The sequence below is a fragment of the Carcharodon carcharias genome, chromosome 36 (genome assembly GCF_017639515.1).
Source record: "Carcharodon carcharias isolate sCarCar2 chromosome 36, sCarCar2.pri, whole genome shotgun sequence".
NCBI lineage: Eukaryota > Metazoa > Chordata > Chondrichthyes > Lamniformes > Lamnidae > Carcharodon > Carcharodon carcharias.
The window spans coordinates 7,883,197-7,908,675 of record NC_054502.1 but is presented as its reverse complement, the minus strand read 5'-3'; the positions used below and the strand labels follow the sequence as shown (position 1 = coordinate 7,908,675).

Genomic DNA, 25,479 nt, shown 5'->3' with positions numbered 1-25,479 from the left:
CAAACACTCCCAGGGCAGGTACAGCACGGGGTTAGATACAGAGTAAAGCTCCCTCTACACTGTCCACATCAAACACTCCCAGGACAGGTACAGCACGGGGTTAGATAGAGTAAAGCTCCCCCTACATGAAACATTCCCAGGTCAATTAAAGCTCTTCCTATGCTGCCTGAACAACCTGCCTTAGCCTTAGCATCGGAAACAATGTGACTGTGACATTTAGAGCTCGAACACAAACGTCTGTGGGCCATGCTGATTTGTGCTAAAATTCCCAACCTCACAGGGCTGCGATTGCCCTCAAACCTGGGGACCCTACAAGCTATCAGGGTGAAAGATTTTCATCCCAGTTCCTTCCCTGGGCAAACAGCATTGTCACCACTGCACACTCTGTAACTGAGCCTCCACTCACTGGCATACAATGCAACAAGAACAAGAACGTGTAGAGGCAGCAGGGTCACACGGAGAAAATAAAATAATGAGACAGACTGACCTGGAAGTAAAAACACTGCATTTTTAGCAGAACTTTGTCATATCAGACTTTGCACAAACTGCATTTATCTTGTGGTTCGGAAGGACAGTACAGAGATACTGTAGGCAGAAGTACCAGATTTAAAGAACCGCACTCACTGCTGAAATCGTTTATAGAAAGGGTCTCAGCACTGACCAGCCCCCCTTTTTGAAAAAGGTAAACTCTATGATCAACTTTCTACATTTGATTTCACCCCTCAGAGGGCGAATCGAACATGGGGCTCACCAGGCCTGGGTTGGAGCCTAGCCAACCAATCTCAGCTGAAGCAGATGCTGCACGCGATACAATTTACCCTCGGCACCTTTGGGGTTGTCAGGAGTGTGAAAAATCACCCCGGGCTCGATCGCGACGCCATGCCCACATGCAGATGTCTGCTGAGGGCAAGCTGGGGATAAAGTACGAGGCACACACGCTTGAACAGCTTGCCGACCCTCACTGCCCACGCGCCAACTCGACGAGCATCCTCACGATTCCGGGGAGGCACAAGTGCCTGCCTCCCACGTAGAGAGTCCGCAACTTACTTTTAGCAAGGATGTACCTCATCACAGCTGGCACTGCACGGCAAGGGTTAGTGACAGGACACTCGTGGCCCCAAAGGGACTATAAGGAGGCAAGCCGTCCAGAAACAATTAAGCTTAAAACAACAGAGAATCACAGCTCTCAAACTGATCGTAAAAGGGATGACTGGACCCATTGGCCCCACTTTCTTTTAAACATGGCCGGTGACTGTATCACTTTCGCGTCACTCAGTACTTTGTCCTGTCAGATTTATGCTCTGTTGACACTCCCCCTTATAATTCAGAAAGGACTGCACATCTTTCCAGTCCCCTACATGCTTTAATGACACCACGGCCGTGCAGAAAATGAGTGCACAAGAGATAGCGGTATCTATAAACTGGAGGGAACACTGAATTCCCGCATTTTAGACCAGAGAGCCTTTGAACTCCTGGCCCCATTTTTTTCCAGATCCAGATGAAAGCCCATCTCATGCCAAGACTTCTCCTCCTCCTCCTCATCTTCCCTCTCCCAACCCCGGCACCCGTTAAAAATCCAAACGGCAAGACAGTCTGAAGATACGGAACGGAGTTCGGCCGCCTCAGTCCTCTGTGACCTCCAGCACCGATTCACTGATCGCCAGGTCCCAGTACTGTTCCACTCCATGTTTTTTGAAATGCTCCCGTGCCATGCTCTCCGTCGGGCACTGCTTGAATTTCATGTCGCCAAAACTTCTCTCCTTCGCCGTTCCCTGGTGGGTGGGATGGGAGGCGGGAACAAAAATTTCAACACGTCAGAGTTAAGAGTCTGGAAACCAGCCTGCCAGACCTGAATGGTCACTGCTCGCTCACGCTATCACGTCCGACGCGAGTCCTTCACCCAAAAATTTGCTCCCCCTGACAAGTTGCGTTTATATAGCACCCTTCAGGTAGCAAAGTACCCCCGAGGCGCTTCACAGCAGCACATCCCAAAGGGTTTCTGACACTGAGCCACTTAAGGAGATGTTAGGTGACCAAAAGCTTGGGAGAGGAAGTCGTCAGTTTTAAGGAATGCCTTGAGAGAGGAGGAAGAGAGGCGGAAAGAATTAGGGAGGGAACTGTATGTCCCAGGCAGCTGAAGGCACGGGCGCCAATGGAAATCAGGAGATGCGCAAGGAGCCGGAATCGGATGAACACTGACACCTCAGAGGGTTGTAGGGGCTGCAGATGTTTGAGCTGCAACACCGTCTAGATAAAACCATTTGAAGTGCGGCTTCCCTGATAGCTCTGGAGGGGGTGCGGATGGTTTACACGACGAGCAGGCAGCTACTACGGTTGGCCTCAGGTTTCGGGAGGGAGAGACAACCAGGGCTCCTGTGACTGGGCTGAATGTGCAGCGTTAGGTCAGGGCAGGAATAGATGCAGCTTTAAACTCCAACCTGGTCAAATAGCCCTGCCAGTTAGGCCCTTGGCTCTCTTCTTAAAAAGGAACAGCCTCCTGGGCCATGCAGCACCAGGCCGCTGGGCAGGGAGCTGGGGGAAGAGGCAGAGTAAGTAGCAAAGCCGAATCTTACCTCCCACACCAGCACACACTTATTCATCTTCTTGACAACCTCATCATCCGATCCATCGTCATCTGTGAGAGTAAAAATGCAAAACCAAAGGTATGAGATGACAGGGTCTGGGACTGAAGGCTAACTAGCTCCAAATGCAGCAAACAAGCATTCAGAGAAGAGCACAGCAACCTAGCCCCAGTCTACGTCTCCATCGGCAGGTACTCCTGGCTGCAGCTCATCAGTACTCAAATCATGGGGCAAGGGTTGTGAGGTCCAGCTGCTACCTCTAGCCTGTCCCTTTAGGGACACCACTCGCACGAGGGGAACCTAGGCAACTGTAGCATAGGATTACACCGGACATGAGGCCCTTCAGCCCATCGTGCTTGTGCTGGCACTTGGAAAGAGCTGTTTCACCAGCCTGCCTGCTCTCTCCCACACGGTTGCTGTGGCGAGTTGTCACTATGCGTTGCAGGCAGCAGCTCTGTCACTGTTTCCCCTAACATAGCTGCTGGTTTAAAGGTACTCCTGGCAGTTATTCCCCAATAATGATAATCTGCCACCCTGCAATGAGGCTCAGGGGCAAAGAAACATCCCATGACTTTCACTGACCCGCCAGCACACACATCCTTCACTCACCATCATCACGGGAAGTGGCTGTCTGCTCGGCCCACTTTATACGATGCAGCATCAAACGTTTGAACTTCTTCTGTGCTTTTGGACCTGAATGGAGAAGACAGGCAACAACTCAAAAGTGCAATTCCCGACATTTTAAACCCCATCCCTCACTCCTGTCTAAAGGACAGTGTCATCATCTTGCGCACTAAAGTAGTCAAGCATCATATACAAACAAAGTGCATTTTGCTCCCTCTACACCGTCCCCATCAAACACTCCCAGGACAGGTACAGCACGGGGTTAAATACAGAGTAAAGCTCCCTCTACACCGTCCCCATCAAACACTCCCAGGACAGGTACAGCACAGGGTTAGATACAGAGTAAAGCTCCCTCTACACTGTCCCCATCAAACACTCCCAGGACAGGTACAGCACGGGGTTAGATACAGAGTAAAGTTCCCTCTACACTGTCCCCATCAAACACTCCCAGGACAGGTACAGCACGGGGTAAGATACAGAATAAAGCTCCCTCTACACTGTCCCCATCAAACACTCCCAGGACAGGTACAGCACAGGGTTAGATACAGAGTAAAGCTCCCTCTACACTGTCCCCATCAAACACTCCCAGGACAGATACAGCATGGGGTTAGATACAGAATAAAGCTCCCTCTACACTGTCCCCATCAAACACTCCCAGGACAGGTACAGCACGGGGTTAGATACAGAGTAAAGCTCCCTCTACACTGTCCCCATCAAACACTCCCAGGACAGGTACAGCACGGGGTTAGATACAGAGTAAAGCTCCCTCTGCACTGTCCCCATCAAACACTCCCAGGACAGGTACAGCACGGGGTTAGATACAGAGTAAAGTTCCCTCTACACTGTCCCAATCAAACAGTCCCAGGACAGGTACAGCACGGAGTTAGATACAGAGTAAAGCTTCCTCTACACTGTCCCCATCAAACACTCCCAGGACAGGTACAGCACGGGGTTAGATACAGAGTAAAGCTCCCTCTACACTGTCCCCATCAAACACTCCCGGGGCAAAGACAGGGGTGGCCTGAAGCTGAGCAGAAAGTCACTATACAACCCTTGCCCAAATTTCCTCACCTCCCTCCACCACCACCACATTAACGTCTTTGTGCAGGACCACGGTTCCCGTCAGGTACAGCTGCCCTGCATTTGTCTCCACTTTGAACTTCTTCGCAGAGTTGGTCAGGTTTCGGATTCTGTAAATAACAGAGGATCATCAGCGACTTAAGAGTGTCCCCTGTCAGAGGGTCAGTGCTGAGGGAGCGCCGCACTGCTGGAGGATCAGTACTGAGGTAGTGCCGCACTGTCGGAGGATCAGTACTGAGGTAGTGCCGCACTGTCGGAGGCTCAGTACTGAGGGAGCGCCGCACTGTCGGAGGCTCAGTACTGAGGGAGCGCCGCACTGTCGGAGGCTCAGTACTGAGGGAGCGCCGCACTGTCGGAGGCTCAGTACTGAGGGAGCGCCGCACTGTCAGAGGCTCAGTACTGAGGGAGCGCCGCACTGTCAGAGGCTCAGTACTGAGGGAGCGCCACACTGTCAGAGGCTCAGTACTGAGGGAGCGCCGCACTGTCGGAGGGTCAGTACTGAGGGAGCACCACACCGTCGGAGGGTCAGTACTGAGGAAGCACCACACTGTCGGAGGGTTAGTGCTGAGGGAGGACTGCACTGTCAGAGGGTCAGTACTGAGGGAGCGCCGCACTGTCAGAGGGTCAGTACTGAGGGAGGACTGCACTGTCAGAAGGTCAGTACTGAGGGAGTGCCGCACTGTCAGAGGGTCAGTGCTGAGGAAGTGCCGCACTGCAAGAGGTGACAACTTTCAGATAAGACCTTAAACCAAGGCTCCGTTTCTCATGTGGCTGTACAACATCCCGTAGCCACGATTTCGAAAAAGAGCAATGTGTGTCTTGGTGCCAATATTTATCCAACATCAGTAAAAGCAAATGATCTGGCCAATACCACGTTCCTGTTTGTAGGATCTTGCTATGTACAAATTGGCCTGTTTCCTGCGTTACAACAGTGACTACACTTCAAAAAGGTTCGTTAACTGTGATGATAACAACAGCATTCCAAATCCTTGGCGGAGTGGTTTAGATAGTGGTGTCATAAAACTATTTGACCTTGTTGTGCATCACAGCTGACCTCCCCTGTCAGGAAGATATAATAATTCTCACCACGCTCTTGGAATTTATTGTAAAATAGTGGTTTTTGTATCTGTAAGGGAGAATTAATTGGATTAAAGGCAGCTGGTCTGAAGGCTTTGATGCAAACATAGGACGTTTAGAAACATAGGTGTCAAGGGAACATCTGCATTTCTAAATAAACCAGACCAGATTGTTTACAGAAGCGAGAGTGAAACGTGTCACCTAGTCAGGTGAAGTTTAGAAAGAGTGTGTTTATTTTTCTCAAAGATTACTGGTAAAACTTAGCGCAATGAGCAATTTTTATTATCAGAAAGATAAAGTCCAAAGATATGGTGAAACAATGGGAATTTGCATTAAAAGGGGAAAATATGTAGAAAGGACCGAAGGCTGTGTGTAAGGGTTGGCATTTTAAGATCTTACAAGCGTGTGAAAAGCCATCAGCATCTATGCCTCAAGCTGCTGTTTTCAAAGAACTGAAGTTAAGAAAACTCACTTTGAATTCGACTTGTTCAGGGTATTGTGTGTCACCCTGCCTGGGTCTTTTAGAATCAATGTGTCTTACTGTTGCTTTAATGAAAGTGTAACTGGGGCTCAGGTTAAGTAGGGGATTTAGGAGTTATCATAGTAGTAATTTGCAGATCTATTTATGTGTTTAAAATCATTTCTCTTTTATTAATAAGTGTTTAATCTAGTTTTGTAAAAGCCTACAAGACTTGGTGGTCTTATTACTACTGAATTCAAGGCACACATCTCAAAATTTATACAAATTGCAAAACAAGTTGTGGCAGTTCTTTCAAGTTTCCTTTAGGGATTTGAACAACTCAGCATTTACCATCAGCTGTGCTATAACACCCCCCAATATGTCGACACACAAAAACTCTTTAAATGGTAAAGTGACAGTGATCCCCTTGATGACGGGGAGTAGATACAGCAACTGGTCTTGTACCAAGTAAGACAAAGCTGGGGAGCTCCCAAGCTCGACTGCCCGTCATGTGCCGGTTGGCTTTGCCTGAATCGGTGGGACCGGGGCGGGGGGAGTGCAGAATCTACATTTCTGGGCTGAGAAAAGGGGAGTGGGTGGAAAAACAAATCGGTCAGTATTCCCACTTCCCATTCAGCTCACCTCCCATATCCTGCTGGGGAGTATCAGCGAGCTCAGCTGCCATACAGGCAGAGGGCCCACCTTGAGTGCATGCAATAAACATGGACATTTTGGGCAAGGTAATGGGGGAGCATTGGCTCAAAGAGGCTCCGACGAGGGGTAATTTTTGAGGATAAGGAAGGGACCTTGTCCAGCCGGAGAAAAGGAGTGGGCTGTTTTCGTCTCCCGACAGGGCTCACCGGTAGACTGCAATGTGGACTCCCTGGGACACGTCTTCCTTCAGCTTCTTGATCTTCTTCTCCCTCCGCTGGTCAGCTGTCAGTTTGCGGGCACTGTTGGCTTCCTGATGAGCTCTGACGGTGAATAAAACATGGAGTGAGACCTGTGCCAGTCTCCCCAGCTGTACCCCAACCCAGCCTCAGCCCTCCCTTCAGCTCAGGGATTGTTGCTACTCCCCACCCCCACAATCACTGTCCTCCAGTCAGCGTACCTCGGCTCCCTCTCACTCAAACCCACTGTGCCTCCCTCGTTGCTGTTTGGGCTGCACAAGTACGAAAGGGCTGGTTGGATAACTCACTCCACGCCCAAGGGGCAGGTGTCATCAGGGGAGAGGAAACACGAGATCGATAATTAAAGCTCTCTCAGCTGCTCAAAGTACGGGCGGGAGTCACAATCCCCGGCCTGATACCCCCCACCACCCACACCCTCCCCCATTCCACTCTCCGCGTGTACCAGTCCCCCTGTGTCACCTCCTTGACATCCCCACCACGTGCACCAATACAGCCCGCGACACTACGCCCGCCCCTGCATTCTCCCACTCTCCCCGTGCTGCCCTCCCTCCACTTCTCGCGCATAAGCTCCTTCACTCCGCACCCACCCCCCGCCACCCCCCACCTCCCCCCTCCCACCCCCACCTACCCCCCACCCCCCCCCACCCCACCACCCCCCCCACCCCCCACCACCCCCCCCACCCCCCCCACCACACCCCCCCCACCCCCCACCACACCCCCCACCCCCCACCCACCCCCCCCACCACACCCCCCACCCCCCCCACACCAAATACCCCTCGCGTCCACTTACTTTAGCCTCTTGGCCATCTGTGCCCTGACATGAGCCTCAACCTTGGTTGGGTCCTGCACAGCCTCCGTACCCAGGACCCGCATCAGGTTGGAGATTCGCACTGCGGAGAGAGAAGAGCGATGGGGTTAGGAGCGCTGGGGGTGGAATAGCGGAGGGATCGGGATCGGGGTGCGTTTGGATCGGTCGGCTCCTTACCCTTCGGCTCGGGGGGTGGCATGAGGCCCAGGCGGATCTTCTCCTGCATCTCCTTCAGCCCCTCTCTCCGGGTCTGACGCCGCAACTTCTTCTGTTCCTTCTTGGTCAGGTAAACGCCCAGGGTCACCGCCTTGTCCGTGTCAACTGTGCAGGGGGAGGAACAAAGATCATCCATCGGCCCTAGTCTGACGCCACGGGTTTCCTCCAAAAGCGAGCGAGCGGAGCGCCGTGGATGCTGCCCGTGTAACGCGTGACACCGCCCCACTTCGAATGTGACGCCAACCAATAGCTCAAAACGCCTGCAACTCTCCTGCCTCCAAGCCAGAGGGTTGTCAGCTCGAGTCCCACTCCAGACACTCGAGCACAAAATAGAGGCTGACACTTCCCAGCGTCAGCGCCGAGGGAGCGCCACACTGTCGGAGGGTCAGCGCCGAGGGAGCACCGCACTGTCGGAGGGTCAGCGCCGAGGGAGCGCCGCACTGTCGGAGGGTCAGCGCCGAGGGGGCGCCGCACTGTCGGAGGGTCAGTGCTGAGCGAGTCCTGCACTGTCAGACGTGGCCTTACAGATGAGACATTAAACTGTGGCTCCAACTGCCCCCTCAGATGGATATTAAAGATCCCACGGCCTCTAATTTAAGAGCAGGGGAGAGTTCTCCCCAGAATCCTGGAGGCAATATTTACCCATCAATCAACGTGATTAAAAAAACAACAGATATCTGGGGCATGATCACACTGCTGTTTGTGGGAGCTTGCTGTGCTCAAATTGCCCTCTGCGTTACCTACATCACAACAGTCCTTCAAAATTAATTGGCTGGAAAGAGTTTCAGGATGTTCTGAGGTTGTGAGGGTCCCATAGAAATGCAAGCCCTTCACCTTTGTATTAAGCTAAAATGAACTGACAGCAGGCTCACCCATCAGGTTATGAGAGAAAATTAGGGGTTGGGGAGGAGACAGTAAAACAATGCGGAGGACAGAAGTTAGACCACTGCCCCCCTCCACCCCAACCCACCCCCCCACCCTGTGGCGTCAACGTTAAAAACTCGATGACATACACACCTGGGGGGCTAATCTGGGTCGGATGCTCTACGAGGTTTGTGATGCCGTGAAAATTCTGTTCGTTTGTCAGGTTCTCCACAGACCTACGTGTGCATTTAAACAGTGTAAACATAAAACAAGGAGGTGAGAGAGGGAGAGAGAGAGCAACAGCAAGACAGCAGATCAGTACAGATTAAAGGTGGAATCCGACTCCCACAAGTTATCAGGTTGGGTGACACGGGTATTACTAGCCCTTCCTTCACTGCCTTCAGCACTCCACGGGGCGCTGGTAACCAGCCCAATACCACTGGGCGGGGTGGGGGGTTTAATTTATTCTTTTAGGGGCTGTGGCCATCGCTGGCAAGACCAGCATTCGTTGCCCATCCCCAACTGCCCTCAAACCGAGCGGCTTGCTCCGGGGGCAGTTAAGAGTCAACAACGCGACTGTGGATCTGGAGTCATAGGTAGCCAGGTAAGGACAGCAGATTTCCTTCCCTAAAGGACATTAGCGAACCAGATTTCCAACACCCCCCCCCCCCACCCCACAAACACACACACAGAGCATTAGCCTGGGGCCTCTGGATGACTAGTGCAGTGACATTACCACTACACCAGCCACTGGTAGCAGTCAATGTAAGGCCAGACTGGGTGTGTGGGTGTGACAGGGCGATGGGGATTAGTTAACCAGGCAACCAGCCTGATTTAATTAATTGAATTTTACAACACAAGGTACAGGCAGGGTTTAAACTTTGCATCCGTTGGGTCGATAGTTCGGAGTACATCAGCAGTCACCTCCGAACCAGAAGGACATGGGCTCGAGTCCCACTCCAGTAACTGGAGCCTGCGTGCATGAAGCGCTTTGGGACACCCTGAAGTCATAATAGGAGCTACAGAAATTTTGGTTTTCGTTCCCTTTCCATAACCACCACGCTACCACAATCTTAACAACTAGCGCACACTTCCCGGCCGGAAAGAGCGATGTACCGATGTCAGGGGAGGGCAATCCGACTGTGCTGACCCTACAGTCAAATACTCTCAAATACACTGGCTGCCTGGACTCGCTCATAGGCGCCGGCTCAAATGAGGAGGGGTTACTGGCTACAAAGGAACTCATGCCCTGGCAACAACCAGCAATGTTGGGGTAGGAGGAGAGGAAGACTGGGAAAATACGCACAGCCGTGGCTAAATGTCCTGCCTCAGCTATGCTTCTTGCAGTATGGCTGGACAGCCAGCAGATGGTGGTGCTGCGCCAGGTTTGGGGGAAGAGATGGTGATTTACGTGCTGCCTGAAATTCAGGTTTCAAGGGGCTGGCAGTAGTCTGAGCAATCCTGATCATGCGTGTGTCGTCTGGGGGAGGATCCAAGGAGAGGCTCTTTTTGCACCCCTCCCTTTTGCACCTCCCAGTGCACGATTTGTAAGCAGCAACAGCAGGAGATCCGGGATGTGTCCAAGCGCGTGTGTGTGTTCATTCTTGTGAGGTAGCAGGTGTGACCCCCAACCCGCCCCCCCCTCCACCAACCCCACCCCCCACACCGCCCCACTCTCTGAGCTGCCGTGAGTCCCTCAACCCTCCTCGGGAGAAGGGCCGGGACTCCAAATTCACTGCCCACTCTCTGTCCAGGTAGCTCGGAACTCACAGCTCAATCCCGCCTTGAATAATGTAGGAGTCCCACCACTCGATTTCCGGCACCTCTCCCTCCCTCAGCTCCTTTTTGGGGGCGATCAGTGCCAACTTGGTCGAGGTCTGGATCCCCGTCTTCTTGGCTGCCTGTGCGATCTCGGTCTGTAGTTTCTCCAGCTGTGCCTGAACACAGAACCAGCTGCATTAACGATACAACGTCAGCTTCCCACACCACCCCCTCCCTCACCATCCTCCTCCTCCTCCCAGAGTTATCTCCGCTTTCTTCTACCCCCCCCGCAATGCAAGGCCCGATATTTATTTCTCATCCCCAGCTGCCCCCAGTCAAATGTCAATCGCGTTGTGCGTCGGGAGTGACAAATAAACCCAAACTAGGCAGGTTTCCATTCCAAGCGGAACGTTAGGGAACTTAAGAACACAAGAAAAAGGAGCAGGAGGAGACCACTTGGCCCATCGAGCCTGCCCCACCATTCACTACAATCATGGCTGATCTTGGGCTTCAACTCCGTTTTCTCTCCCGCTCCCCATATCCCTTCATTCCTGAAGATCTGTCTATCCCAGCCCGAAAGGTATTCAACGAGAGAGCATTCACAACCCTCTGGGGTACAGAATTCCAAAGATTCACAACCCTTTTGAGTGAAGCAATTTCACCTCATCTCAGTCCTAAACGACCAGCCCCCTTACCCTGAGACTGTGCCCCCGCACTCCCCCCGAGTTTTAGATTCTCCGACCAGCGGGAACGATCTCTCAGCGCCTACCCTGTCAAACCCCTTCAGAATCTTGTAGGTTTTAACCAGATCACCTCTCCTTCTACTAAACTCCAGAGAAAATAGATCCAATTTACTCAGCTTCTCATCCCAGGGGACCAATCCAGGGAACCTTCGCTGTGACGCCTCCAGTGCAAGTCCAGTGCTTTCTTAAAAGTGGAGACCAAAACTGCACACAGCACTCCAGATGTGGGCTCACCAACTGTACAACCGGAGCATCGGTTCTTTATTTTCGTACTCTGAACTCCTTGCAATAAAGACTAAACCAGTCGGGATTCTACGGCAACCCAACAGCTTTCATGGTCCCTTTTGTGGATTTTATTTCCGGGGGGGGTTTTCATTTTGAAGAATTTAAAGGATTTTGCAAACTCCCACAGTAGGATTTGAACTCGTTACGAATGATCATTAAATAGCAAGGGAGTTGATCGGTGAATGAATAGTAGGGGCCGTGTGGAATCTCTAAAATTTATTCTTTCACGGGTGTGGGCGTCGCTGGCAAGGCCAGCATTTGTTGCCCATCCCTAATTGCCCCTTGAACTAAGCGGCATTTCAGGGCGGGGGGGGGGGCATTTAAGAGTCAACCACACGGCAGTGGGTCCGGAGTCACGTGTAGGCCAGACCGGGTAAGGAGGGCAGATTTCCCTTCCCCTAAAGGAGGCGTTAGTGACCCAGAAGGGGTTTTTAATGACAATCGATGATGGTCGTCGTGGTCACCCATCACTGAGACTCGCTTTCGAATTCCAGATTTTATTCATCGATTTAAATTCCAACGGCTGCCGTGAGGGGGATTGGAACGCGGGTCCCCCAGAGCGTTAGCCCTGGGCCTCCTGGTTACTAGCCCAGTGACAGTACCGCTACGCAACCGTCCCCATCCAGTCACAGCTTTCAGCCTCGGGGGCGGGGGGGGGAGGGGTAACAGACACTACAGGATGGTCACACCCCAGCCTTTGACCTTGCGCTCCCCCCTCCCCCCCGCCTTACAAGCGTAAACTTCTGCCCACTCCATCGCAGCTTCCTTTAGGTACCTCGGCCAGGTCACTGCTCGGAGAGAGAGAGGCCCCGCCCGCTCATTTCTGGTACCTTGGTCCGTATCCGCTGGGCTATTTTCTCAAACTTGCCCCTCTCGTGGAACCGGAAGAGCCTCTTCTGTCGCTGGGAGGGGAGCACAGGCACGCGGGGGTCGTAGAAGGTGTTGGACTCCAGGTCGTCGCTCGGCTTCTCCTTCAGCAGGAGCTGCTTGAACTGCTCGCGCTTCACCGCCCGGATGTTGGCTTTCAGGGTGGGCATCCGGTGCGTCAGCTCCACCTCCTTCCCGGTGGCGTCCACCGTCCGGCCCTGGTCATCCAGGATCAGCGGGGTCGGCTTCAGGTGCTCCTTCGACTCCACTTTGCTGTCAGCGGAAACAAAAACAAGGGGTTAGGAACCAAGCTCGCTCGCATCGGGTTACGATACATTCATCGTTGTTAAGGGCGGGGGATTCGAAAGAAGGGGCGGGCGGGGGGGATGGGTGATGGGGATCTACCCAACATGCAATTCAAAATAAGGTACTGCCCCAGCTGGTCGAATAGTGCACTCATCGGCGGGGGCGAGGATTCACTGCTAGACAGGCAGGATTCAAAAGCAGAGAAGTTACGTGAAACTTAAAAGATGTCAGGAAGATAAAATAATTTTCATAATGTTATTGGAATTTATTGTAAAGTAGAATAATAGTGGGGTCTGTGTGTGTGTGTGGGGGGGACTTAATTGAATTAAAGACAGCTGGTCTGAAGGCTCTGACGTAAGAAGAGAAGCTAGGTTTGAAATGTTAAATAGGTAAACATAGGTGAAGTTTTAGAATGGAAGGTGTAAAGAGAACATTTGCATTTTTAAATAAACCAGACTAGCTTGAATTCAAAAGAAGGGGTGAAATGTTACACCTAGCCAGAAGAAGTTAAGAAACAGCGTGTGTATTTTTCCCCAAAGATTACTGGTAAAATTAATACTATGATAGATTTTTATTATTAGAGAGGTAAAGTCCAATGGCATAGTGAAACAATGGGAATTTGCATTCAAAGGGGAAAATATGTATAAAGGAGAGAAGGCTGTGTGAAAGGGCAGGGACTCTAAGATCTAACAAGTAAGCCTCCAGCGTCTCAGCCTCAAGCCGCTGTCTACAAAGAACCAAAGCTGACAAAAACTCACTTTGAATTCGACTGTCCAGGGTATGCGCTTTGCCAGGGTCTGTTTAAATCTATATGTCTTACTGTTGTCTTAACAGAGGTATAACTGGGAGTTAGTTTAATCAGGGGAGCTGGGAGTTATCATAGTAGTAATTTGTAGACCTATGGACGTGCTTAAAATCATTTCTTTTATTAATAAATGTTTAATTTAGTCTTGTAAAAAGAAAGACTCAGTGGTCTTATTACTACTGAATTCAAGGCATGCATCTCAAAATAAATATACAATTTGCAAAACAAGTTGCGGCAGTTGCTTCAAGTTTCCCTTTGGGATTTGAGCAGCTCAGCATTTACCATCGGCTGTGCCAGAACAGAGAACCTTGGCGAGACCACGCTTGTGGAGCTACTGTGCATAGATCTGGTCTCCATATTATGAAAAGGACACAGAAATGCTGGAGAAGATGCAAAAAAAAACAAATAATAATAATGGTAATAATTTACTGGAATGGAAATGGAACCGAGAGGTAGACTGAACAGGCTGGGACTCCTTTCTCCATGATGGGGTGACTGGATAGAGGGTCTTTAAAACTTTGATAGGGTAGATGTAGAGATGTTTCCACTTGCGGGGGTGGGAAACCAGAAGTAGGGGGCCAACAGTATAAGACAGTCACTAATGTCCAATGGGGAATTTAGGAGGAACATCCTTACCCTGACAGTGGGGAGAATGTGGGGACTCGCTCCCACAGGGAGTAGTCGAGGTGAATCGCAGAGATGCACTGAAGTTTGGGGGCGGGGGGGGTGAGCTGGATAGATACATGAGGGAGAAACCCCAACCAGGAGCCCCATCCTCAGCCAATGCTGCAGAGACTACTCCCCCACCCGCAACCCCCCCACCCCCGCCCCCACCCCCACCCCTGCACAAAAATTCTTCTCTCTGAGGGTTGAGTGTCTTTGGAACTCTCTTCCTCAAAAGGCGAAAGCTGAGTCTTTGAATATTTTTAAGGCAGAGCTAGACAGATTCCTGATTAACAAGGGGGGGTGAAAGGTTATCAGGCAGGAACGTGGGGTTGAGGTTACATTTAAGACCAGCCACGATCTTATTGAATGGCGGAGCAGGCTCGAGGGGCCGAGTGGCCTCACTCCTGCTCCCAGTTTGTATGTTTGTGTGTATGTTCGTATGTAGGCAATAGTGGGAAGATACTCACGGTGGTGCAATGCCCATGGCATGCAGATTGGCGAGTCCCACCAGGTTGGTGCTCTGGAGCAGACCTGGCTTCAGCGAGAGCTGGGTCTGGATTCTGGCCTGCAGCTCTGCTGCCTTCTTGGCCTTCTCAATGGCGTCGTTCATGAAGGAGGCGGCCTGGGAGGGCTGGATGGTCTGGCCCATCGGCGGCAGGTCTGCCGTGGGAGCCAGGGCCGAAACCCGCTGGAGGGGAACAGACGCACGTCAAACAGAGAGCAACAAGGCCGCTCAGAAAAGAACGTGCATTTCTACAGCGCCTTTCACACACTCAGCACACCACCGCACCCCCACCTCCCACCCCACCCCCACAAAGCACTTTGCAGACAGTGACGTCCAGTCAATGTTGTAATGTAGGTCCTGTGGCAGCCAACATGCGCACAGCAAGATCTCACAAAGAGCAACTTTGCTTTTGTGATGCCGCTTGAGGAACAACCCTCCAAGATCTCAGCGCTCTTTCAATTCTGGCCTCTCACCCCTTCCCCGCCTCTGATTTGACAACCCAGGCCAAAATTACTGCCTCCCCAACACTGCCCCCTTGACAACTGATCTCACAGGTGTCCCCTACTGGACCCACGTAACATTTCACTTCTACCTGTTGGAATGAAGGTGTGATCAGACTGAGCTGCCTTTTCCGCTCCTCAATCTGCTTTGTCGCTGCTTCCATCATCTGTTTGATCTGTCAGGCATGGTGAAAAAGAAAGACAAGGTTAAGAGCAAGAGTATATTCGTATCAACTAGAAGGCTGTTTAAATAAACTCTGTGGACTGTTTGCTGTAGTGCGCTGTTTAAGTAGACTCTGTAGACTGTTTGCTATAGTGCGCTGTTTGCTGTAAAATAGGCTGCTTGCTATAGGTCCAGCCATGAATCTGACCATGCCTATACAACTCTTTGGCTGGCATAGCACAGACTGACCTGAATCTTTGTCAGCATCCCTGGACTCTCAGTAGGTGGACCGGGGATGATTTCATTCTCCTCTACCTCTTCAAACCTCGGGATCCGTTTCCTCTTAGAGGACAATTCCCGAGTGACTTCTGAATCCTCGCCAAAGACTTCCTGTCGGCAACAAAGGAAAGGGATGAGGAACACATCCAGATAACTGAGGCCTGCAGGCAACAACATCTTACATTTACATAGCACCTTGAACGCTCCAGAGCACCTCACAGCAGCACAAATCAGGCTAAATATGACACTGAAGCACCTAAGGATGTTTTAGGATGGGTGACCAAAAGTCTGCTCAAAAATGTCTGTTTTCAGGAGTCTCAATGGGGAGAGAGAGGCGGAGAGGTTTAGGGGCGGAATTCTTAGGTCCCAGGCAACTGAAGGCACAGCCACCAATGGCGGAGCAATAGAAATCGGGAGATGTGCAAGAGCGCAGAGATCTCGGTGGATTGAAGGAGGTTACAAAAATAAGGAGGGGTGTAGAAGCTGAAGGAGGTTACAGAGAGAGGAGGGTTGTAGAGCTGGAGGAGATTACAGAGGTAGGGAGGAAGTTACAGAGATAGGGAAGGATATAGGGGCTGGAGGAGGTTACAGAGATAGGGAAGGATATAGGGGCTGGAGGAGGTTACAGAGATAGGGAGGGGTGTAGGCGCTGGAGGAGGTTACAGAGATAGGGAGGGGTGTAGCAACTGGAGGAGGGTACAGAGATAGAGAGGGGTGTAGGGGCTGCAGGAGGTTACAGAGATAGGGAGGGGTGTCAGGTCTGGAGGAGGTTACAGGGATAGGGAGGAGTGTAGGGGCTGGAGGAGGTTACAGAGATAGGGAGTGTTGTAGGGGCTGAAGGAGGTTACAGAAATAGGGAAGGGTGTAGGGGCTGGAGGAGGGTACAGAGATAGGGAGGGACGAAGACGCCATGGAAGAATTTGAAAACAAAGATGAGAATTTACAAATCGAAACGTGGGTGGCCTCAAGAAATACTAATTAGCACTGTTGGAGGGAAAGTTTACCCACGATATCAAAAGCACTTAAATTTCCTCTATCGTCTAAAGCAGGACAGGGGGTTTATAAATTATAAAGGGTTTGGTTGGGTAAATAAGGAGAAATTGTTGCCACCCGGCAGGAAGGTCAATAACCATAGAAAAACAGATTGAAGAGAATCAGGAGAAAAAAGAGAGCAGGATGAGATTTTTGTGTTTTACACAGCGAGTTGTTGTGATCTGGAAGGCGCTGCCTGAAAGGGCGGTGGAAGCAGATTCAGTAGGAACTTTCCAAAAGCGGAATTGGATAAATACTCTTATGGGGGGAAAAAAATTGCAGGGCTATGGGGAAAGAGCGGGGCTAACTGAATAGCTGTTTCAAAGACCCGTCACAGATGGGCCGAATGGCCTCCTTCTGGGCTTTAGGATTCTACGCGAGTTCTCATTCTCAGTGAGGGAGGGGATTGTAAGCTGGAAAATCAACAGGTTTGATCATAAAGCAGAGAAGAATAGTGCACCCCCTGGTCTCACAATCAGCATCCCAACAAGGTGAGGCAGCAGGAAGGCACCTGGCACACCAACTGGGCAATGGTAAAGCCTCACGTCCAACACTTGGTTATCACCGGTCAGACAGTAGGTTCCCAACCTTCAGCTCTCTCTTCCGGTGCTTCTCGCCGCTGGACTTGGAATGACGGGTGTTGCGACCCTCCTCCACCGCCTCGAACAGCTTGTCTACAAACCGCACCGTCGAGTCATCCAGGAATGGTTTCAGGTGCTCTGCAGGGGGGGTGGGGGGAGAGACAGAGGTTATACATGCACAGTATCGCTTTCCAATCACTGCCCCCTTCCCCCACCTCGCCTTGAGGCCCCCCCACCCCCTATACTTGGCTCAGCTTCACTGTCCAGTGAGTGTGGTGAGTGGACTATTCTCCCTCTGGAGGGGCCTTTTCACCGCTCCACGACCACCCTCGCCCATCCACACCACTTTGGAAGCCAAAACGGGTATCGCTTCAACACGACACGCCGCGAGTGTGACACTCACCACTGGGCTTTCCTCCCCCTCGTGCAGATCTCTGAAAGGCACGATTGAATCTACCTCTGCCACGCTCTCAGATTGAGGCTAATTGCTGTGATTGCCCCACAACTCCATTATCATTGGATCAGGTGAATCCCAGGCTGGGAGAAGATGGACGCTGGTCTTTTATGCAGAACCACGTCAGATCTAAATGTAGCACAGCCAACAGGTCATTCAGCCCAACTGTTCCATGCTAGCGTTGTGCTCCACACAAGCCTTCTCCCACCCACTGGAGATGGTGCAGACAAGATTGGTTCTGGGCATGAGAGACTTCAGTTAAGTGGATGGATTGAGAAGCTGGGACTGTTCTTGTTGGAAGTTTGAAAGGACATCTGGTAGAGGCGTTCAAACTTGTGAGGGGTCTGGACAGAGTGGAGAGAGAATCTCTTCCTACTGGCAAAGGGGGGCAAGAACCTGAGGTGGGGGGACAGCAATTTAAAGTGAATGGCAATGGCAACGTGTAGAGAAGCTTTTTTACACAGCGAGCTGTTAGGATCTGGAATGCACTGCCAGGGAGGGAGGTGGTATGATTCACACCCACCTCATCGGCCCATCATCTTTATCATGTAGTGATTCCTAACCATGTAGGGAGCGTAACATTGGAACAACTGCCCACCGAATGAAGAAACTCAGGCCAGATGGAGTTTGGAGTCTGCCACCACAACCTGCCTGGAACATAGTTCATGTGGACCAACACACAAGCATTACCACAGTAGTCCCTGAACAACTCCATCAAGCCAGCCTCACTCCCTCCCTAACAGCGCTGCGGGTGTACCTACACCACAGGGACTACAGCGGTTCAAGAAGACAGCTCACTGCCACCTTCTCATGGGCAACTAGGTTATTGCTGGCCCAGCCAGCAAAGAAGCCCACATCCCATGAATGAATTAAAAAAAATGTATCCCAAACCAGATGAAGCTCCTTTATTTACAGAACACAGCATTACATGTCCCTGCCCTCTACCTACCAGCCCACTGTCCCTATATAGTCTTTAGAGTATACCGACGCAATACACAAATGAACTAATAATTCAATTGGGCCTCAGTTTAACGTCTCACCCAAAAGATGACACTTCTGACAGCGCAGACGTCCAGCAGTACTGCGCTGGAGCCTTGATTTTTGTACTTAGCCCTGGAGTGGGACTCGAATCTGACTCAAAAGCCAGCATGCTACCCACTACGCCAGGGCTGACAAAGCCGAGTCCACCCGGCATTCCCAAGTGGTCTCCCATCCAAGTACTAACCGGGCGCGAGTCTGCCGAGCTTCCGAGGTTAGATGAGGTCAGGCATTTTCAGACAAGTAGCCCAGTCCCTCTTTATATGTGCCCAAGACACTCAATCAATAGCCTCCGCCGGTTTATTCTTAACCGCGCCAATACAATCAATATTAACAGTCCCCTGGGCTCAGGAAGGGGGCTTCCACCTTACCCACTGTTTTCTTCTTGTCCATTCCTTTGCCTACGCAGTTGAGTGCGGCAGTGACTACTGTTTGCTCTGAGAACCCGAGCACCCTCTTCACAGTCTTCTCCACCCATGGTTTCAGCTCATCGAGATCACGTTTGGACAGTGACAGCGACATCTCTGCAGGGCTGGGAAAAACAGAGCAAGCATCAGGACAGAGGGCGACAAATCCAATCATCACAGCAAGCTCCACATCGGGAAAGGGCAATAGGTGGCTCTCTCTCGTGCTTCAGTCAGAAGATCATGGGCTCAGGCCTTAGTCCAGAAGTTTGAGCACCATAAACCAAGTATCGCTCACAATGCAATGCTGAGGGAGCGCCGCGCTGTCGGAGGGGCAGCGCTGAGGCAGCGCCGCGCTGTCGGAGGGTCAGCGCTGAGGCAGCGCCGCGCTGTCGGAGGGTCAGCGCTGAGGCAGCGCCGCGCTGTCGGAGGGTCAGCGCTGAGGCAGCGCCGCGCTGTCGGAGGGTCAGCGCTGAGGCAGCGCCGCGCTGTCGGAGGGTCAGCGCTGAGGCAGCGCCGCGCTGTCGGAGGGTCAGCACTGAGGCAGCGCCGTGCTGTCGGAGGGTCAGTACTGAGGGAGTGCTGCAAGATTGGAGTTGTCATCTTAAAGGAAGCTGAACTGGTTCCTAACTGGAGCGTCATACAGCAGGCAACTGGTTTCAAAGATCACACCCAATGCACAACCTCTCCAGGAACCATTATAATCACATAATAACCAGGAGGCCATTCAGCCCCTCGAACCTGCTCCGCCATTCAACACAATCATGGCTGATCTTCTAACGCAACTGAACTTTCCTGCATGACCCCCATATCCCTGAATTCCCCATGTATCCAGAAAGGACCCATCAATCTCACTCCTGAGTATTCACGGCTCTCTGGTGTAGGGGCTTCCAAAGGCTCTCAAGCCTGAGGGAAGCAATTCCTCCTCATCTCATTCCAACATGGCCAAGCCCTTAGCCTGAGACTGTGCCCCTATGTTCTGGACACGCCAATCGGGATGGGAGGGGAGACAGCCTCTCAGCATCTACCTGTCGAGAAACTTAAGAATTCTATATGTTTCAGTAAGATCATCTCATTCTTCTAAACTCCAGGGAATTGAGGCCTAGTCTACTCAATCTTTCTTCATAGGACCATCCCTCTCATCCCAGGAACCAATCTAGTGAACCATTGCTACATTCTCTCCAAGGCAAATTTATCCTCTCTCCTATAGAGGCCAAAACTGTACACAGTATTCCAGGTGTGGTCTCGCTAAGGCCTGGACAATTGCAGTAAGACCTCTTTACTCTGACACTCCAACCCCTTGGTAATAAAGGCTAACACACTGTTTGCTTTTCTAACTGCTGAACCTGCATGTTAACTTTCTGAGACTCTTCCACAAGGACACCCAGCTCCCTCCAAATACCAACATTTCCCAATCTCTCCTCCACTTAAAAAAAAACTTTTCCTACTGAACTTCACCAGATGATATTCCAGCTGTCACGTTCGTATCCACTCACCCAACCTGTCCAGTTTCTTTGTGTCCTCCTCACGGCTTACTTTCTCACCTAGATTTGTACTGTCATGGAACTCAGCTACATTACATTCAGCCCCTTCATCTAATTAATTAGTATAGATTGTAAATAGCTGAGGCCCCAGTACAGATTCTCCCTGTGCCTCACCTGTTACAGCCTACCAACCTGGAAATGACCTGTTTATTCCTACTCCTGTCCGTTAACCGATCCTCTATCCATGCTGATACATTACTCTCAGTCCGTGAATCCTGATTTTGTGTAATAACCATTTTATGTAGGACTTTATCAAATGCTTTTTTGGGAAATCCAAATACACAATATGTATTGTAAATACATAATGTTACAATAAATGAAAACAAAAAGTGCCGGTCTGGCAGCATCTGTGGAATTCGATTTCGGAGTGATATTGGACTCTGTTTCACTGTCCAGTGATGCTGCCAGACCTGCTGAGCTTTTCCAGCACTTTCTGTATTTATTTCAGATTTCCAGCATCCACAGGATTATGTTTTTACCTCCTTTACTCACCATGCTAGTTACCGCCTTGGAGAGCCAGCCTAGACTTTTGTGCTTCTTATTTTCATTATCCTTTGATGGGATGTGGGCATTCCTGAAAAGGCCAGCATTTGTCCCCATCCCTTGAACTGAGTGGCTTGCTCGGCCATTTCAGAGGGCAGCTAAGGGTCAACCACATGGCTGTGGGTCTGGAGTTCACATGTAGGCCAAGGACATTAGCGAACCAAATGGGTTTTTACAACAATCGATGAGAGTTTCATGGTCACCATTACTGAGACGAGCTTTCAATTCCAGATTTATTAAGTGAATTCACATTCCACCAGCTGCTGTGGTGGGATTTGAACCAGTGTCCCCAGAAGCATTAGCCTGAACCTCTGGTTTACTAGTCCAGTGACATTACCACTATGCCACAACTCCCCTAATGTCTCGTTCATGTTAATGCTCAGTTAGACACGGTTAGACCACTTTTCCGATGAAGTTTTTATTCTGGGAGTGTATATTTACTGTAAATTACAGAATTCCTTAAATGTGTTCAGAAATAGAGACAATTTAAATAAGATATTGGTATTTGTGGGTGTTAGGGATGAGTTTAGATTTGGTATTTGGGTTTGATTTATATTTCTGTATGTGTGTGTGTGTTAAGAAAGGTCAAACTGTCAATCTATTTTGCTTTTCACTTTTAAAAGGTGCCCGCATTTCTAATGAGTTTTACGACTCCTAAAGAAAAGGAAAGCAAACAAGGGTGGAAGAATTGAGCTGCTGACTAGCAACAGGGGCCCAGAGAGGCTGGTACCTCCCACAGACAGAAAAACTAAAGAAACAGCGGTTTTAAGTTTCAGTTTGTTTTGGAAGCTGTTGGAGTTCAATTGTTTTTTTGCCAGGAGAGACTGGAGCAAAGGGGACAGATAGCCAGCCCCAAGCTAAAGAAAATACCCCAAAAGTCCAGGGGAGTGGCAGAACAGAAAGTCCCAATTCAACCTTCTAGTCAAAGGAAGGACAGGAACCTGGAAAAAATCTTGTTAAGTGAAGTTAAACGTGAGGGGCAGAAAGGCTCCAAGCTTCAGATTTAAAGCGAAAACTGCTTGCAAAAGGCAAGAAGGTCCAAAGAGACAACTGAAGATCTGTAACTCTTTGCTATGGGCATGTGAAGCAGTGGTACTGTTGACGGCTGAGTCAGAAAGAGTGAGTGCGCGGAAGACAGCTTGAAAGCATGTGGTGACCCAGTGGTGAGGAACATCAGAACGAGAGTTCAAAACCCTGGACGTGAACCCTTGCGGAAGCCGTGAGAGAAAGTGTCGGTTTAGGAGAAGATTCCAAAGCGAGCTCTTAAGAGAGTGGAGATTGGAAACCCTCTTGTGAAAGACGGAATTCAGTGAGACTGGTTGGCTCATGGCGTAACAAGCGTCTGGTAGGAGTTGAGGAGAGATCCATAGCATCTGGTTGAGGTGGCATCTGTCACTTGGCTTCAGAGTGTGGTGTGTCTGACCACAGGGTGTTTATTGGTACGTGGACTATGTACTGATTGTGTACATTAAAGTATAAGATATCTTTTGTAACTTGTGTCATCCTTACAAATCTGTATATATCTGTAAAGGTATAATTGTGGGTGAAGGTGTAATGTAATATAGTTCATCCTTTCTTGTTTAATAAATCGTGTCTATTAATAATCTTGTTTTATTCTTTTGTTACAAGTTCAGTAGCTGACACCTATGACTCTGTTCAGTAGCTACTCTCCACGTAACCATACACACAAATAAAAGTTAGGATTTATCAAGCTGGATTCCACTCTGGGATCAGGCTTATCCAGGGGTAACCTCAGCTGGGGATCGTAACAAATGTTTGTTAATGATTATGCTACGTGTATTTTTTTTGACAGTTTCTCACTTTCCACAGATGCCGTCAGAGCTGCTGAGTACTTCCAGCATTTTCTGTTTTTATTTTAGATTTTCTGATCTGCAGTATTTTGCTTTTGGATCATTTCTTCCCATTGTTTCCCAATCTACCTTAGCCAACACTGCCTGCCTACATAGTTTGCTTTGCTCAGAGTTAAGACTAGTTGTGGCCTTAACTAAATCACTCCAAAATTCAAAATAAAATTCTATCGTGTTATGATCACTCTTCCTCAGACACTCCGATACAACAAAGTTATTCATTAGCCTCATATCATTGCACAATATGAGATCTAAGAAAGCCTGTTTCCAAAATTGGTTCATCAACATATTGACGTAGAAAACTATCATGAATGCATTCCATCTGAGGGAGGGGAATTTAACAAAGTACTTTTTCACTAATTAGCCCTGGGCCAATGAAAAGATTGTTTAGAAGATGACATGGCTGCAGAATGGTGGGAAGGAGTGTTTGGTCATGACTCTGCGGCCATCAGGGGTGTAGGGCAAGTCTGATGGACCAGTTGGTAATTTCACATCTGCTACTTTGCACGTTTGTAGGGAGCACCAGGCGAGAGTGTGTATGACAGAATAATCAGATAAAAGCATGAGTGAGGGTAGTCCACAGTGCCATCTGTCAGGGTAAGAATATGGGCCAGCACAAAGCACAAACAACACATCCATACCTATTGCGCAACAGGATTTTTTTAAAGCTTCCCAAACAGGCAGATTCATCTTTCACCTAAACGACAGCATTGAACTTCCTCCTAGACTAAAACAAAAACAGAATTACCTGGAAAAACTCAGCAGGTCTGGCAGCATCGGCGGAGAAGAAGAGTTGACGTTTTGAGTCCTCATGACCCTTCGAGGTCTCGAAACGTCAACTCTTTTCTTCTCCGCCGATGCTGCCAGACCTGCTGAGTTTTTCCAGGTAATTCTGTTTTTGTTTTGGATTTCCAGCATCCGCAGTTTTTTGTTTTTTTCCTCCTAGACTAGATGGTTTTGAGTTTGGAAGTTGGACTGGAAACCCATAATCTACTGACGAAGCTCAGGGGCCAGGTCTCAGAGCAGTGATGACCAATGCAAAGGGAATGCCGCACTGTCGGAGGGTCAGTGCTGCAGGAGCGCTGCGCTGTCGGAGGGTCAGTGCTGAGGGAGCGCCGTGCTGTCGGAGTGTCAGTGCCAAGGGAGTGCCGCGCTGTCGAAGGGTCATTGCCAAGGGAGTTCTGTACTGTCGGAAGGTCAGTGCAGAGGGGGTGCCGCACTGTCGGAGGATCAACACTGAGGGAGCACTGCACTGTCGGAGGGTCAGTACGTTAATGCATAGAAGAGATGCTCCAGTACATTCCTACTTCTGCCAAAACCACAAACAAACAACAAACCCCCCCCCACCCCACCCCGCAACCCCCAGCTATCAGCTCACCGATTATGGGTATATTTTACACCCTGGGCGCTTGTTCAGGGAGATCTAGGCCAAAACTAACTCCACCTCGAAGAGGCGAAGATCAACGTCACTTCAGCCCTAGAGCCGAGACCGAACACCAAAACCAAACACACCACCAGCCCCCCCCACCCCACCCGACCCCCAAAAGTTAAAGATGCCTCACGGAGCACCCAGCACCCCAGCCCATTTCCTTCCACCAGCAGCTACACCTCCCCCCACCACCCAAACTCCCCGACCCCTTTCCCACGCACCCCACCCCCGCCATCGAAGTCAGCCTGCCCCCTCTGGCACCCAGGCAGGGCCAGGCGACCAGTGTGGGTGGGCTTTTGACTGGGTGAGTTGGGGGGGGGTGGGGGGGGGGGGTATAGGAGGGGGCTGGCAAATAGATGGGCTGCTACTGATGGCTAGATGTTCCTTCGCCCCCATGGTGCCAGGCAAGGAGAGGGTGGATCAGGAACAGGACCACTGGGTGATTTAGATAACACCTCCCCCCCAACCTTCCTCTCCAACAATCCTAACCCCCCCATGCTGGGTGGGTGGGGGGGAGACGGGGGAGGGGAGGGGGCCCCAAAGCGCCTGAAGCTTCACCTAGAAAGTTCCAGATGGAGCTAAATGTGAAACCAGGCGGACAACCACCTCCCCCTCAATTTGAGTGTAAAAGTGGAACCGAGGCCCCGGCTCCAGGCCTCCCTTTCCCCCACACATCGCAAGGCCTCAGGCCTCGACCGCGCTCGATCACTCACCCACTCCCGGCTCCGACGACCGACCCGCGAGAACTGTAGGCACCGGAAGTCGGTGTGGCCGCCAAATTAGTCCGCCGCCACCGGAAGCCAGCGTCAAACTAAACTGCCCCCCCTTCCAAAAAAAAGACCGGTCCACCGACACCGGAAGTCGGTGTGGCCGCCTAAACTGTCCGCCGACACCGGAAGTTGGTGTGGCCACCTAAACTGTCCGCCGCCACCGGATGTCGGCTTCAATCTCCACCACCCCCCCCCACCCCCCACCAAACCTAACTGCCGACACCGGAAGTCGGTGTGGCCGCCTAAACAGTCCGCTGCCACCAGAAGTCGGCGTCAAAGTACCACTCCGTCCCCCCCAGCAAATCGGTCCGCCG

General features: G+C 50.8%; 1 protein-coding gene across 1 annotated transcript; it reads right to left on the bottom strand.

The window, feature by feature from the left end:
- On the bottom strand, positions 1 to 25,253 carry prpf3 (PRP3 pre-mRNA processing factor 3 homolog (yeast)). The gene is made up of 16 exons (XM_041179788.1): positions 25,109 to 25,253; positions 18,979 to 19,139; positions 17,123 to 17,253; positions 15,473 to 15,613; positions 15,153 to 15,236; positions 14,523 to 14,743; positions 12,242 to 12,551; positions 10,393 to 10,559; positions 8,776 to 8,858; positions 7,720 to 7,863; positions 7,525 to 7,624; positions 6,684 to 6,797; positions 4,278 to 4,396; positions 3,192 to 3,275; positions 2,574 to 2,635; positions 1 to 1,772 (listed from the first exon to the last, which is right to left on the bottom strand). Exons 2-16 carry the CDS (start codon positions 19,127 to 19,129, stop codon positions 1,623 to 1,625), a joined length of 2,061 nt encoding a protein of 686 aa, XP_041035722.1. The 5' UTR covers positions 19,130 to 19,139; positions 25,109 to 25,253; the 3' UTR covers positions 1 to 1,622.
- Between the last annotated feature and the right edge of the window lie 226 nt (positions 25,254 to 25,479).

What these genes read in the sequence shown, in the direction of transcription:
- prpf3 (XM_041179788.1), bottom strand. Translation starts at nt 19,129, where the DNA reads ATGTCGCTGTCACTGTCCAAACGTGATCTCGATGAGCTGAAACCATGG. An exon ending in TGTGGTGGTGGTGGAGGGAG is followed by an intron (nt 3,276 to 4,277) that starts GTGAGGAAATTT and finishes TTCTCCATTCAG; the next exon opens with GTCCAAAAGCACAGAAGAAG. An exon ending in AGTGTGTGCTGGTGTGGGAG is followed by an intron (nt 1,773 to 2,573) that starts GTAAGATTCGGC and finishes CCCACCCACCAG; the next exon opens with GGAACGGCGAAGGAGAGAAG.